This window comes from Hyaena hyaena, unplaced genomic scaffold, assembly GCF_003009895.1.
Source record: "Hyaena hyaena isolate Hyena2069 unplaced genomic scaffold, ASM300989v1 scaffold_562, whole genome shotgun sequence".
In the NCBI taxonomy this organism is placed as follows: domain Eukaryota; kingdom Metazoa; phylum Chordata; class Mammalia; order Carnivora; family Hyaenidae; genus Hyaena; species Hyaena hyaena.
The window spans coordinates 176,596-192,578 of record NW_024081198.1 but is presented as its reverse complement, the minus strand read 5'-3'; the positions used below and the strand labels follow the sequence as shown (position 1 = coordinate 192,578).

The following is a 15,983-nucleotide window of genomic DNA, read 5'->3' as shown; positions in this document are numbered from 1 at the left end:
ATTTATATTAATTAAGTTATAGTCATTGGGGCCAAAGCCCATACAAAATTCTGTGAGTAAGTTTGATTAGCAATGTGAGTTATAAATGTGGCTCGTAGTCCTAGTACTTCATTTAGATTAATCTTGCTTATATTCATCAATTGAATTAGGCCTGAGAAAATGAGGAATAGGACAAGTTAATTAAAGTGTTGGTATTTTAGTAAAAGAATTTTGTAGATTAGATAATATCTTTTGCATCTTACTACAAAGCTATTTAAGTATACTTCCTGAATTGATAGCTGATGGTGAATTGACTAAGAACATTGGAATTTTTTTTAAAATTTTTGAAAGATTAACGTTTGTGGGGTTTGGTTTCTTTCTCATATGTAGAGAAGCATTGGAAGTGACTCTCAAGGTAGAGCAACAGCTGCTAACAACAAACGTCAGCTTGGTGAAAACCGAAAGCCCTTCAACTTTTTGCCTATGCAGATTAATACCAACAAGAGCAAAGAGGCTGCCATAAGTCCTCCTAAGAGAGAAATGATCGGGTCAGCACAGTGTAAAGAGTTGTTAGCCTCTGCTTTAAGTAATGACCTTTTGCAAAACTGTCAAGTCTCTGAAGAGGATGGAAGGGGAGAGCCTGCAATGGAGAGTAGCCAGGTGGCAAAATGCTTCTTCTGCTTTATTTTAATAAACTTCGAAGTAGAAATACTAAGATTAAGTTTTATGGAGTTATGCACATAGGAATTTTAGTTGTGTAGTTGTGTGATTCTCATCATTAATCTTCCACATCTATTCAATATGGTGTAAATTTGTTTTTACCCATAATGATTGTAGAAATGCTGTATCTCGGTAAACTAAAGCTTCTATTTATCCACCAAAGGCTGTGTTGGTAGTTTTTGGTAAAGGAGGGATTTGAAACAGTGTGATTAATAGGTTATTGTAAGAAATTTTTTAAATGGTAATATATTTCTTTCAAAAACAACTTTCAAAAGTATTTATAATAGTTTTACTTATAAGTAAATTAAATATTATATAAATGTTAGAAAAATTTAATAACAGTTTAAAGGCATGTAGTTCTGGAAGTAAATTTTTTCAAGTAATGTAAATTAAAACTAATTTTGAAATTTTTAAATTCCCAATTATTAGAGTTGTTAGTTTTGCCAATTATGTTTTGATTAAATTCTAAATTTGATTCAGATCTTTTGCCTGTATGAATTCAAATGATAAAGCTTGAAGTATCTTTCGTTATTGTATTTGAAATAAAAAAATATGTAGAATTGTTGCTGTGGACTGATTTGGAGTATGTAGTTTTACATACTATTTATTTTCATGTTTTTTTTTTTTTTCCTCCAAATGTTTTCCCTGCAGATTGTAAGCAGGCTTGTTCAGATTCGTGATTATATTACTAAAGCTAGTTCCATGCGGGAAGATCTTGTAGAGAAAAATGAAAGATCTGCTAATGTTGAGCGCCTTACTCATCTAATAGATCACCTTAAAGAACAAGAAAAGTCATATATGAAATTTCTTCAAAAAATCCTTGTAAGTTTTGTACTTTTTAAATAATGTATTGGGTTATTTTTGTGGTACATCACTGTACATATGCTGATGACATTCTGATTCTACCCCAGAGGAGTTAATATATTTTCAAAAAATCGTGCCATCCATTATAACATTTTATTGCCCTTTTTAATAGTTGTATGATTTATACCACTAAAATATTTCAGGCTAGAGAAAATGAGGAGGAGGATGTTCGGACTATAGATTCAGCTGTGGGATCTGGTTCTGTAGCTGAGAGCACATCGCTAAACATAGATGTGCAGTCTGAGGCTTCAGATACCACGGTAAGCGGCTTTTTGGTAATTAAAAGTGCTGGAAATGAAGATTTAAACTTTCCCCCCATTTTTCAAGATGATATTTTTTATAGGCATTTCTTAATGAAAAGTATACTTTCAGGGAAGAAACCCTCAAATTGTTAATGCTGTATATATTTTTAAAGATGGGAGTATAAGTTTTACTTATTAAACGTTTTAATGATTGATTTGAAAATCTAATGATGTCTGATCTGCCTGCAGAAACATGGTTTCTCTATGTTTCATTAAGCACAGCTTTATGCATTTTAAGATGCTTTGGGAAAGTTAAAATTCATCATGGATATAGGAGCTGGAAGTACAAAGTACCATTATGAAGCATATTGTCTGTTGGAAACGTCTCCAAGTTCTTGTGCCACTGAGGACTCATTTGAAGGCTACTAGGATTTTCCCTTCCTAGGCTGGTTTTTGAACTGTAGTAAAACTAGATGACTGAAACACTGAAATGAAATGGGCCAGGATAGGATTTACATTATGATTTATTCTTGTAACTCTGCAAAATGAAATTTATCAAAATACTGTTTTTTGGAAAAGTAATCAGAAATTTACAGAACTTGGAGGAAAACTTTGTAAAATGAACTTATAAGGTAGTGGGCTTTGAAACTTATATGCTTTTAAGCATTTTTATTTTAACAGGCACACCTATAACCATGCATTAGTAAATTTGGAAACCTATTACAAGTAAAGCTTTTCTTATGAAAGGATAACCCTGTGTTACTATCTTCTGTTTCTGAGATACGTTCCAAAATACCATTCAGCATGAGGAATTTGAGGGTTTGTTTCCTGTTAGTATCACCTGCATAATTTCTTACTGCATCCTTTCTCTTCCCTGCCCTTCCTAATTTGAAGAGGAAATTTGAATTTTTCTTTACCTACATTATTTTCACCAGGGCTTGATCCAACCAATTGTTGAAAATAGATTCTGTTGTGGGCAAATTGTTTTTCTATTTACAGTGGTGCTAAGAATAATTTTTTTCCTTATTTTTCATTTCAGCTTAAATGGAGTTGGGGAATGTGGGTAAAGGAATTCTCTCGGGGAGGAGTGGGAGATGGTATAGTTGATTATTCTAGTTTGTATACGCATATATAATGTTCACTGTGATGAGACTTTCTTTCATAAACATAAAATGACATTATGAAAGTTGATTAATAACAGCAGAATAAATGTTAAAAATGTGCTTTAGATGTTGTATAGTTGGGAAATTGCCTAGGATATGATACTTACTTGATTACAGTAAGCATTAGTCTAGTATGCAGAAATTTAGAAGTCTTAAGTTTATGACACTTGGGGAAGTGTGGGTTGATTTTTAAAGAGATGGACTGGTAAATTTTTTGTATTTATATTCACAAGGCTGGCTTGTATGTTAAACAGGAGTTTGTGTTAAGAAATTAATATGCTACACTATTTAATAAAGGAGGCATCTTTTAGTCTGAAAATTCGGCCGTGCATTGAGGACAAACTAGGGAATTCAGCTTCACAAGAACAGGTTTCAGACTTTGACGTTACTACAAGTCCAAAAGGGAAAGGTGACAGACCTCCTCAGAATGACAGGGAACTGAGGCCTGATAGGAAATATAGCCGAAAACGTGGATTTCCCTCAAAGGTATATTTCACAATATTAATTTGGGAAGTCTTTAAATGAGCACCTCTTTTGTTCACATTTCCTCTTCCTTATTTGCCTTTCTCTTGTTGCTATCACTCTTAAATATATAAGTTATTAACATGGATAATTATACCGTAAATTGCTTTGATAAAGTGTTGTCCCTTAGTGTTTTTATTCTTTTCTGCTTTCTTATCTGTTCTCCATGGATTTTATGTGACAGCTGTATTTAATTTGCATTAACAAAGGACTCGAAACTTAATCCATTTTCTTCTTTTGCTGTTGAGAACTCAGAATAGAATATTCTTAAACCTTAACCATTAGTTGCTGTTTGTTTCTGATATTTGTATTTATGGATGAACATAGTGCTTTTAAGTTTTGTCTTAATTCCTGTAGTCATTCATTAAAGAAAAAGAAAATGGAGTAAGCTATAACCTTTCCTTTCTTTCCAAGAATGAAGTATTTTTATGGTGCCTTTTTTTTTTTTGGTTTTTATTTTTGTTCTTGTTCGAAACCTGTTCCATTCTTTTTTTTTTTTTAAGAAAAATACTTCATAGTTTGAAAAAGCAAAAAAAAAAAGTTATAATGTTTTTACTGGTTTTTTCCTCCAGTGTTTGCCCTAAATGTTAATTTTGCATGATCAGCAAAAAGGCACTGAGGAAAGGTTTAAAAACAACTGTGTAGTTCCACTTAAAACAAGTTTCAATATAAAAGAGCATTTATAAAATGTTTGCATCCTTTTGGCAAGAATAAAATACTATTTTAGTAATTAAGTATAGATTAGACTAATTCCTTATGTTTTATTAGTAGCTTATATTAACTTGGATTGGTCTTTATTTTGTTTTGTACATTTTCTTTTTCTAGTTGTTTGAAAATGACAAAACCTCTATTTTGGCAGTTGATTCTGTTTTTTTGTATTTTTTCCTGGCTCCCATAATAATCTGAGGATTTAGTTTGAAATCAGCTAGGATGATCTTTATAAAGTGTTAAGCAGAAGGTGCCCCAGTATAACAGTAGAGTAAATTAAGTAACTGATTTTTTTTTTTAAAGATTTAAAAAAAAATTTTTTCTGTTTCCTAGAAAGTGAGCACACATGCGTGCGGGAGAGGGGTGGAGGGAGAGATAATCTTAAGCAGGCTTCTCATGGAGTCTCATGTGGGGCTAGATCCCATGACCCTGGGGTCATGATCTGAGCTGAAATCAAGAGTTGGACACTCAACCAACTGAGCCACCAGGTGCCCCAGTAGCTGTTTAATTGTACAACTAGGACCATTGGAGAAGAGAATGAGACATAATAAATATCTTTCAAAACTCACTGCTTTTTAAGTCTTCTGAATAGTGAGAAAACTTAAGGAATTGACAGTTGTTATAGCATAGTGTCTGCCAGTTTTTCTTTTTTTCCTGAAGTAGTAAATATTTTCTTTTAAAAACCATTTTCCTGGCTTTTAGTTCTTTTGAATAATATCCTTGTAAGTGAATATTACTCTCTATTGAAATCTCGGAGTTTATTCTAATATGATTCTCTTTAATCTTTTTATTCTCAGGGCCATCCTAGGGTAGTTCTATCATACTCTGCTCATAATATTTTATTAGGAAAAAACCCTAATTCTCACCAACTGACTTGGTTTTTCCTCTGCTATGTAGAATTGTGTTCTCCCCACCTCACCTTCATTTCCTACTTAACATCCTTACAAGATGTCCTATGCTGTTAAACAAGTAGGAAAAAAGTGGAATTCTTAACTAAGATTCAGAGCTTTAAGCAACCTTGTAAATTACAGCTTGGTAGGAAATGGTTGATATTCTCCTGCTGCTTACAAGGACAGAATCCATTTTATGGAATATTTCACAGACATGATGACACTTTGCATAATTTTTGAAAAGAAGCCTTCTACAAGTGCCCATGCCTCATTATTTGCCCATACTTCTCTTTCCTTTGTATTCATTATCAGCTTTTAGAGACTTTGTAAGCTTTTAAAAATAGTATCTACACCTTTGCTGCTATCATTTTCATCACTTCTAGTGATTTCATGTAGGCTAACTTTGTCTCCCAAACCAGACTATGCTTCCTCTGACCACTGTGTCTTAGACTTTTGTATTTAAAACTGTCTAAGCACATAATTTGGGGGCAGACAGTGTGGTCTGGAAAATACTTGCCTGGATCTTAGGAACCTGACTTGCCCTAATTGTGATGTTGGATAAATCACAGCTTTATCTTCTTTGGGCTTATAGTTCCCTTTCGCATGAGAAAATTGGGACATATATTATCTGAAGTACCTTTCAGCATTAAAAATGTATTTGGATCCATCAAGAGTTATTGGAGGAACTTCAGTTGACTAGAGGAAATAATTTTCTGAATTTGAACTTGTATGCATCTTTGAAGTTCATGCATAAGTTATTTTTTTTTTATCTCTAACCTAAAAATGTACTTGCTGAGAGTGACTCAAAAAGTTAAAGTAAATATGTGTTAGAAGAGTGAATATATTCTTTGCTTCCCTTTTGGATTCTCTTTTGGATAGCATCCGCTTGGTATGTTCTAATCCTTAGGTATTTTTATTTCCTTTTTCTCATCTTCCCTTTCTTTATTGTTTGACTGTGGTTCCTGTCTGCTTCCCTCAGCTTAGATTTTCTGAGTATTGGTTTGAATATTGTTCATATGGATGCAGAACTTATTAAGCAGTGTTAAAACTCTAATTTCAAAAATTGTTAGGAAATCATTTTTGGATTAGTGAATAATCTGAAGGTATTTGTGTTTACTTTCATGAATAGTTCAGAATCTTTATAATTATTGGTCAGAGTTTTGCAAATAAATCTAGCAAGAATTAAAGTTCTTTTAAAAAGTTCGCTTTTAAAGGGGAAAAACCCAGAATGTTATTTATTTAGTAAACTCTTTAAAATTAGATACCTTTAAGGTTACCTTGAGGTCTAAGTAGTTTAGATACAGTGTTTAGATACTTTAGTAGTATTTTTGAGAGATGGGAGGATTATAAATTGAAATAAGCCAGAACTAAGGAGATGAATTTTGACAGGAGCGAATGTAAATGTTAGTAGCTTAACTCCACTTGTATATGTTGGGAGAGAGAACTGAATAAACAGTTAATGTGGAAAGGAAATTCATGACAACAGAAAATCTTCAATAAGTACTGGTTTGTTCAAGATAGACTGGTATCTCTTCCATGTTCATGAAATCTGATCAGTCAATACAGGATAGAGACAGCACTGACTGTCCTGGCTTCTCTGATATGTATATCACATATTCCACCCATAGTCTTTCTACTTCCTTATTTGATCCTACTTCCTTCAGAGTATTTAATTCATAGCCATGTACTTACTCACTTGGTAATTTATTGCTTGCCAAGTCCACAGTGTAAAACTTATTCATAATACTGATGACTTCTGCCTGGAAGGTAATGAGAAGGGATTTTTGCATAGTTATTGATAAGGGACGTCACCGAACAGGGAATCTCTCTGGAGCCATATGTTTTCCCATAATTTCTACAGGAATCACATAGAGAAAGTAGATCAGTGCATTTTTACTTTCAAATGAAATTATTGAACTTTTATTCTCCTTAATAACTTTGGTAGTGGGGGGGATTATTCATTTAAAATCTCCATAATTCCAACCAAAATTTGGTAGCAGTGCAAGTTTAAAATTGACTAAATGTTTTCAAGTTAATAGAAATATTCTGTGTAAATATTTGGTAAAATCATTAAACTTTTAAAATACAAGATTTTTAAAAAGGCAAATCAATGATGAAAAATATCAATATGCTGTATATCTACAGTTCATATGTAATTTGGCTTGTTTTTTCTAAATTGTATTTAACTTGGTCTCTTTGCTTAATTGACTTTCAGTTTTTCTTGTTGGGTTACATTTCAGTGGTTTTAGATTTAATATTTAAGATTCTGTAATTTCTTATAAGTGGCACCTATTTAATCTTGTTCCTCCTCTACTTGCAGGCAAAATGGTAGCATTTTTGGGGAATTTCAAAGTACCTAATATTCTCAGACTCTGCTGAGCATATTCTAAAATAAAACATAATAATGTTATCTTTGATACGAAATATAAAGATTCTGTCTTATGCTTATAAAATGAGATACAAGTAAATCAAACCCTTTCGTCTGATTATTAAATAATAAAAAGTGTTTCTAAAAATTCTTTCCTTGGTTAGAAAATAATGGGTTTTGCTTTTGTCTTATTAGTGTTTTTTAACATCACTTCCAGAAGTGAGGTAGAATGTTTTTTAGCCTGATCTTCTCCAGGGGCATTTTTTTAGGGTATTCACCTGGTATCTGTTTGTTCTTCCTTTTCTGTAAGATCTGGATCCCTCGTGTGTGTGTGTGTGTGTGTGTGTGTGTGTGTGTGTGTGTGTGTGTGTGTGTTTAGCCCTTTGTGACCTTTTTTGTATCCCTTTTTCCCCATTGGTTAATTCTTCAAGCTAAGCCATTGATTATGCTCTTTTACTGTGAAATTACCTAACTACCTAGCTCTTAACCTGGCAGGCTATCTCTGTGTCATCATTTTTTTTCTTAATTCTTTTTTCTTCAAGTCTGCTAAAACTGTATCAAGGGTTGTATATTGAATACTAATTTATCATCTACATATGTACTTTGCCATTAGTATTTGAAACAGGAACATGAATTTTAATAATCAGATGTAAGTATTATTGATCTTATTTTCTAGGCCAGAGATCCTCAGCAGGAGCCTATGGAAGAGATAGAAAATTTGAAGAAACAGCATGACTTATTAAAGAGGATGTTACAGCAGCAGGAGCAGCTGCGAGCCCTGCAGGGACGACAGGCCACTCTTCTCGCTCTGCAGCACAAAGCCGAGCAAGCTATTGCTGTGATGGATGATTCTGGTATGCTGCAGTCTAGCATATTGATAAAAGCAAGGCTCGATTAATAATGGTCTTGCAGGGTGGATGCTGGTTGCTAGGTAATCATATCTTGATTGTTGACTAGTTGAGAAACCTACGTAGGCTTACCGAGTCCTGTGCTTTCTCTGATTACGCAGAAAAGACTGCAGGGACAGCTCCTGACCGACATACTGTACCGGGCCGACAGCCAGCCTGCTCTCCTTTTCATCAGAGAGCGCCCTCAAGAGGTAAAAGGGACAGTCTGCAGTTTTGTTTTTGTACCTTACACTCATAGGGCTCTTGATGGGTTTTTTCCACCTTTTGTATTTTATTCACCTGGGATTGCTATACTTTTCTTGCCTTCCAAGAAAAGGTCAAAACCTTAAAAGTGGCAGTGAATAAATGTGTAGAGCTTCTTTAAGCTTCTGATGTTGGTAGTAGCTCTGTTATGTCAGTTAGATAGATACCCAGTAGTGTTCCTTTTTACTGAATTTATATCCTGTATAGTGTTCCTGAGACTCAGAAACATTTTTTTCATTTCCCCTTCTCTCATAGCCTTGTATCTGTCATTTAGGTGGAAATTGTATTGAATTGTTAGTATTGAGTCTAATTTTATAGTTTTTTGTCATCTTCAAACCTCTTGAGTTTCTCATTATGTTGAAAACATCTTGTTACCTGTTAAAACTCTTTGTTTTACTAACTAAGGTATATTTTCTAGTCTGTTATCCCAGTCTAATAATTTATTTTCTTTGGGTTTTCTGTGTTAGGTCTTCACTGAGGTTACCCTGTTATTACTCATTTTATGCTACTATCCATAGCTAGCCCAGTGGCTGAGCCCTCAGATCACTATTACATATAATTCTGCATTTTCATAAGGAACTTTATGCCTTGCGAGCAGCTTACTCCTATGTGATAATTACATAACTGTATATCATGTATGTAGTATAGTATATACCAATAATTAATACACATTTTGAACTCTTTTTTCTCTTGTAAAGTTCAGAGTATCATTAGCTCTGATATTTATATTTCAGGAAGTAGATAATTTAGAATGAAAACAAAATACTTAAACAATGACTAATACTAGTTAAAGGCTAATGACTAACGCTGTAAATACTTTAAATATTTTCCAAGTTTTAGATTTCAGAGACTTGCCTCTGATAGTTATGTTATTTCAAATAGTTACATTTATATCATCTCATTTGATTATCACAAAATTGTGTGTTAGTCACTAGAGCATTTATTTCTTTGTTGTAGAAAAGGAGCTCTAACAGAGTTTGTGATTTGTCTATGCTTATATGGAATATTAGTAAAATCAGATCTCTTGAATTCTAGGTCAGAGGTCTTCTTTTTATGAGTATGGGAACTTTTTTCTTTAAAGTGTACTATGAGGTAGGCACCAGGAATAGAATGAACAAGGGTTTAAGAGTAATTTATTTTACTATTTCAAAAATAATTCTAGTTAGTAGTTTTTAAACATTTTCTCTTGTATTTCTGAGATTATGATGAAAAACCAGAATGATGATATTTAATCTTCTGGTATATAAGTGAGGCAAAGTAATTGTTAAAGGAAAGAGTCATTTTTTAATTACTGAACTAGCAAGTGTATGCTAGTTAAGTGTGTGTTAGTTATCGATATTGTAATTTCTTTGTTTTCAAAATAGAGTTTGTACTAGATACTTGGGATCCTATTTAGCCCTGAAGTTCTAATTTTTCATTGAGAAAGCTAGTATTTTCCTTTAAAACAGAAACAGTTTATAGCCAGTGTTTCTCTTAGAGCTAGCAAGGATAAGCACAGGGTGGTTGGGTAGTAGAGCAGTGACCGTTATTGAAATTACCATCTGAATACTACCTCAGGGATACTGCCATAGGAAGATAAGAACTATGGTCTTGTAGTATGACTTGTATCATAAGCAACTACTTCTCTAAATTACCTCTTCTGTTGCAGGGGTCAGCAAGCTATGGCCAGCTGGATTTGTTCCACTGCATAAAATAAAGTTTCATGGAACATATCCATGTCTATTTATGTATTGTCTGTGGTTACTTTTTCCCTGCAGTGGCATAATTGTGTACTTGAGACAAAAACTGTATTTCCACAAAACCTAACATGTAATGTCTGAATCTTTATGAAATGTTTGCCTCCCTGTATTAGATCACTGATTCTGTTTGGGGAGGTGGGAATTGAGACCTGACCGTATTAGCTACGCTTTTTGAGATTAACCACTTCCCCTGCTGGTTCCCCAGCCCAGTCTGATTGGCCTGTCCTTTCCCTACTCCATTGAGGAAGTATTCTCCTCAATGTAGGAGTATTTCTCCTTAAATGATGGGATAGAAAAAGATGAATCACTATACTAGAGTTTTCTGGGTCTTTTTATTTTCAGGTGAGATGGAAATTTCTATTAAAATGATTGGTTGGGAGATAAATCTGAGAGTTATAAATTAGGTTGGTTTTTTTTTTTTTAATTCCTATTTTTCTCCCAGAATTTAGTTTTGCCTTCTCAAATTGAAATTTTAAATTCAATTGAATTTTAATTTATTTGTTTTGTTGAATAATTTTCTTTCCAGTTGTAACAGAAACTACAGGTAGCTTATCTGGAGTTAGTATCACATCTGAACTAAATGAAGAATTGAATGATTTGATTCAGCGTTTTCATAATCAGCTTCGTGATTCTCAGGTAACTTAATTTTTTTAGTATAGTTGAGTTTAAAATCATTATTACTTAAACTAGTGGTTCCCAGACTTCACGGAGTATAAATATCACTGGGCATGATTGTTTTAAAAAAAAAAAATGTAGTTTTCTGATTAGTGGAATCCCCTCACGTCCAAAAGTATGTGTGACTCATTCATTTGAGGTGGGCTTTCTCACCATGTGATTCTACTGCTGGTAGTCTGGGGACTATACTTTGAGAAACACTAAATTAGAAGAACACCTACTTTGTGAATGGAGTGACAAGTGAAATTTAAGAATTTAAACTTAAATCTAAAACTTTAAGAGTTTAAGAAGGATACTGCTTGGCTGATGTTTATAAATGCATAAAGGATGTGTATTTTCTATAGGTGTAACAAAATGTAAACATATGTGAGGATGGTAGAAACCTATTATATCTAGAGAGAGTAATGAGGGTGGGGGTTGGTATGTGTTGGTATGTCTGGAGCTTTAGCTATCTCTGTAATTTTATATTTCTCTTAAAAAAATTGATGCAAATGTGGCAGAATGTTAAAATTTAAGCTTAATGGTGGCTTATTCGTTTTATGATTTCCTAAGCCTTAGTGGAAAGAAGTGATAGGAAAAACTGATAGGTTAAGAAGTTAAAGTTTATGATGGTGATTCTAAAAAGATGGCAAGAGAGAAAATGAGATTTTTGAAAGATTTTATATTTCTCGTACTTAATTTAGTTATTTGTGTCCATAAAACCATATATGTGTTATAGTGGCACATCAGGGAAATAGTATGGAAAGACATATACTCACCCACCAGCACAATCGAGGTAGATATTTATCACTTTTTATAAAGACTATTTATGCTTTTATAAAATGAGAATGAAACCTTTAACTGTTTTGGTCTTCTTTTTTTATTTTTAAATAAGCCTCCAACTGTTCCAGACAATAGAAGACAGGCAGAAAGTCTTTCATTAACTAGGGAGGTTTCCCAAAGCAGGAATCCATCAGTTTCAGAACACTTACCTGATGAGAAAGTACAGCTTTTTAGCAAAATGAGAGTATTACAGGAAAAGAAACAAAAAATGGACAAACTGCTTGGAGAACTTCATACACTTCGAGATCAGCATCTGAACAACTCGTCATGTAAGTAAATCTGGCTCAGCAAGGTTAGGTGGAGGACACAAGAGCGTATGTGCTGGCATCTAGTAGTTATTTATTAAATATCCGGTGAACGAATGTACTCATAGTTTCTCAAGAAAATGACAGTATTTGAGGGGAGATAGGACTTGGATGGGGAAAGTTTTTAACTAATAAGGCAATCTATGAAGATAGCCAGATAGATGGTTGATCTGTTCTATAATTCAGTAAAGGGAAAGAATAAAGTTGGGCTTTGAAAAATTGGTAGGATTGTAATTTAAGGGAAACAAAAAGAGAAGGTAAACCGTTAGATATTTGGACATTTAATATTGGATTTTTTAGCATATTCAAGTTTTCCCTTAAAGGGAACTTTTTTTTTTTTTTTTAATATTTTTATTTATTTCTAGGAGAGAGAGAGAGACAGCGTGAGAAGGGGAGGGTCAGAGAGAGGGGTCAGAGAGAGGGTCTGAGAACACAGACTCTGAAACAGGCTCCAGACTCCGAGCTGGCAGTCAGCACAGAGCCCGATGTGGGGCTCGAACCCACGAACCGCGAGATCATGACCTAAGCGAAAGTCGGACGCTTAACCGACTAAGCCACCCAGGCGCCCCCCTTAAATGGAACTCTTATCCAAATTAGTACTTTGATTTAAAAACTACGAAACAGATTTAGAAAGTATGCAAAAAAATGAGATGTGAAAAACTTATGTAGTACATATGGTTTAGTGAAGAAAACCTGTAACTTACATAGTTTATAATGTATAGGCTACATAAACTATAAAAATGAATAACTTTCTTGAAGTAGAAGCCATCTTAGGTGGGAATAGAAGAGCATAGTTGTACTAGTTATACTATGAGAACCATGTTTTCTGCTTCACAGATGCCTTTCTTGGCCTCTGTTGAATAGTCCGCAGTTGCTCTCTTGACACCTTCTCAAGCCTGGTCCCTTTCTTTTACCTAAACAGTCAGTAATAGGAGCTCTAGCAAGAGAAACTGATTACTAGTAGGATCAACCCCAGCTGGTCAAAATTCTTCAACATTCCTGCTGCGCTCTCATTAAAGACAGGGATAGAAAAAACATCTCTGGAGTCCCTGTTCCTTATTCTTTTCCCATCTCCTATTTGTTTGCCACCCTCCCCCCCAAAAAACCTTAATATTTCTGCCTGAAACATCCTTCTTTCTTTTCCCTGACCTCTGCCGGTCTCTCCTTCTCCTGAGTATCATCTAATCCCAGTGCTTATCCTTCCTGTACAGATGAATACAACTAAGAAAAACTTAAAATTCGAAAGTTGTACTCAAGGCCTTGTGGTCACTTTTAAATAGATTAAAAAAAAAAGTAGCACTCTGCTACTGATGACTCTAAAAACGTGATTTTTTTTTCACACGTTTACGTGTGAAACAAAGCAGCAGCAAAAGGTAGAACAGTCAAGGAGTAGAGCAAAGAGACTGCTGGAAACCAGCTGTAGCAGTTGATAATGTGAGCAACAAATAATGATGGTCATCCCTGTGAGAAAGATAGATGACAATAGTCTTAAAGTGATGGAGATAGAAAAGTGCAAAGATTCTTAATCTTCATTTATTGCCCTTGAAGGCATAAGGTGTCTTTGATCCATGTGGACAGAAAAGTAATTAGCATATAGTTCAAGAACTGCGGAAGGTTAGCCATCATCTAGTTGGAAAATTTTATTGCTGGCCTGTATTTCATGGTATGAATGTACTACACTTGCTTTAACAGTTTGTCTTTTGGAACAAGGAAAGTTCCATCTTGGAGACCAGATGTAATTCCTGTGAGCTGTGGATCTGGAACACTCTTAGGGACCTTATCCACCAGGGCTGTAAGGATTTGTAGATGGTTTACTGAACATCATCCACATTTACCCTATTTAACTTAACCTAGAATCAGGTTTATTGGGAGAGTATACTGGTTACTTTTTAAAGTAGAATATCCTGGTTCTGGTCAGTGTCCACCTTGTCTTTGCTTACAGTTTTCTTCCTGTTTTGAGTCTGTGGTATTTGGTTGAGGAACATCTTAATGAACAAGTGGTCTGGCTGTTCTATTCTTAAGTTTCTAAAATTTAAATCCGCAAAATTGAAGATGTTAATGATTTTTTTACTTTTTACTTTTATACGTAAATAAACTGAGTGTTATTTGATGCCATATTTGTTTATTTATGGTAGCTGATCCTTTTTTTTTGTTAGTTGTGCCTTCTTCAGCCTCTCCTCGAAGTGTGGATCAGAGAAGTGCAGCTGCAGCTCCTTCTGCCCCCATAGGCGTGGCACCAGTCAATGGAGAACCCAGTAGCCTCACGTCATCTGTTCCTTATCCAGCTGCTTCTCTAGTTTCTCAGAATGAGACTGAAAATGAAGGACATCTAAATCCAACCGAAAAACTCCAGTAAAACATTTTTACAAACATTATTTACATAGATTAGAATTGAATAATGAAGATAAATTATGGTTTTTGTTCTTGGATTGTTGAAAACTCTGGAAAAACTGAGTTTATTTAATATGATAGATTAGAATTCTTAAGAGGTGGTAGAAAAAGGGTCTGTGTTTGTTATATTTCGTTCTTTGAGTTGTCCAAGAGAAATGAGACATTGTAGTACAGATAGTTTTTGTGAGCAAATGCATTCCCATTTTCCAACAAAAAGTTTTGAAATAGCTGGGATTGCATTAAAATATTTTTATATTCAAATGGTTCTAAATTCAGAGTTCAGGCTCTAGAATCAGAAAGCCTTGAAATTGTATTTCACAAGGCTGTGTGATGTGGACAAATAACTTACCCTCGCTAGGCCTGTTTCTTCATCTGCAAAATAAAGATAATAATAGGCCTATTCAAAAGGTATTTTACAGATTAAAAAACATTGGGATAGTTTCTGGCACTTAATGGAAACTCAAACTTATTATTTTGGGTAAACCTATTCTACACGTATAGATCTCTATATGTTATAAATGAGGAGCCTTCTGTAAATGCTTAGTAATGTCTACATTACTGATTTGCCTGAGAGGTAGGATTTAAATTGAATATTTACTACTTCACTGTTTATTAAGGAACCAAATCTGCTTCAGGTGAACCCTTGAAACTTTTTGTTTTAAAGCTTTTATCCCTAACATGACATAAGAAAATAGAGTGGTGAGTTACTGAGTAAGAAAGATACCCTTGAAATTCGTTACTTTATAGTCACACCGCCTGGGTGTTTGACTAGGGTTAAATTTTGTTTGTACTGGCTGCTTGTATATGAAAATACCGCATGCTTTGTTTTGCTAAAATGGGTATTATATTTTGTTTGTTTATCAGGAAGTTAAATGAAGTTCGAAAGAGATTGAATGAACTAAGAGAATTAGTTCATTATTATGAACAAACATCAGATATGATGACGGATGCTGTAAATGAAAACACAAAAGATGAAGAAACTGAAGAGTCAGAATATGATTCTGAACATGAAAACTCTGAGCCTGTTACTAACCTTCGGTAACAACTTTTTCTGACATGTTCCTTCTACTTGGATATTTCTAATATGCAACAAAAAAACCCTCAATAGATTGCTGTTTGCTTTTTATTTAAGCTTTTCTCCTGTAAAGCTGTTTGAGTGTACTATTTTGGCCAGTGTAATCTTACTTGCCCTGTAAAGATAAACAAATAGAGAAGCAGTGAGTGCAGTAGTTTAGCAAATTTGCTTTTTGTTAGATCAAATGCAGGTAAACTATAAGAAGTATCTTAACATTTTCCTACCTCTCTATTTTTAGGTATAATTTTGATTTTTTTGGATGTTTTTCTTCCTAAATTTCCAAATAGCAGACATTTACAAAAAGCAAGAGCCACTTATTCAAAGTATGAATTTAAGGGGTCCTTGGGTGGCTCAGTCGGTTGAGCGTCC

The 15,983-nt window shown here is 34.0% G+C and overlaps 1 protein-coding gene across 13 annotated transcripts in view; it reads left to right on the top strand.

Moving 5' to 3' along the window:
* Window positions 1-15,983, top strand: part of PCM1 (pericentriolar material 1) — a 78,896-nt gene that overhangs the window by 13,218 nt on the left and 49,695 nt on the right. For 7 of the 13 annotated variants that reach the window (XM_039256286.1, XM_039256290.1, XM_039256287.1 and 4 more), the window contains exons 5-14: window positions 370-639; window positions 1,351-1,521; window positions 1,707-1,823; window positions 3,266-3,454; window positions 8,133-8,310; window positions 8,466-8,555; window positions 10,873-10,982; window positions 11,896-12,112; window positions 14,305-14,500; window positions 15,404-15,577. In XM_039256286.1, the coding sequence (XP_039112217.1) occupies window positions 370-639; window positions 1,351-1,521; window positions 1,707-1,823; window positions 3,266-3,454; window positions 8,133-8,310; window positions 8,466-8,555; window positions 10,873-10,982; window positions 11,896-12,112; window positions 14,305-14,500; window positions 15,404-15,577 (1,712 nt within the window). The remainder of the gene's footprint in view (window positions 1-369; window positions 640-1,350; window positions 1,522-1,706; window positions 1,824-3,265; window positions 3,455-8,132; window positions 8,311-8,465; window positions 8,556-10,872; window positions 10,983-11,895; window positions 12,113-14,304; window positions 14,501-15,403; window positions 15,578-15,983) is intronic. The other 6 variants (XM_039256292.1, XM_039256294.1, XM_039256297.1 and 3 more) reach the window with 2 other exon arrangements.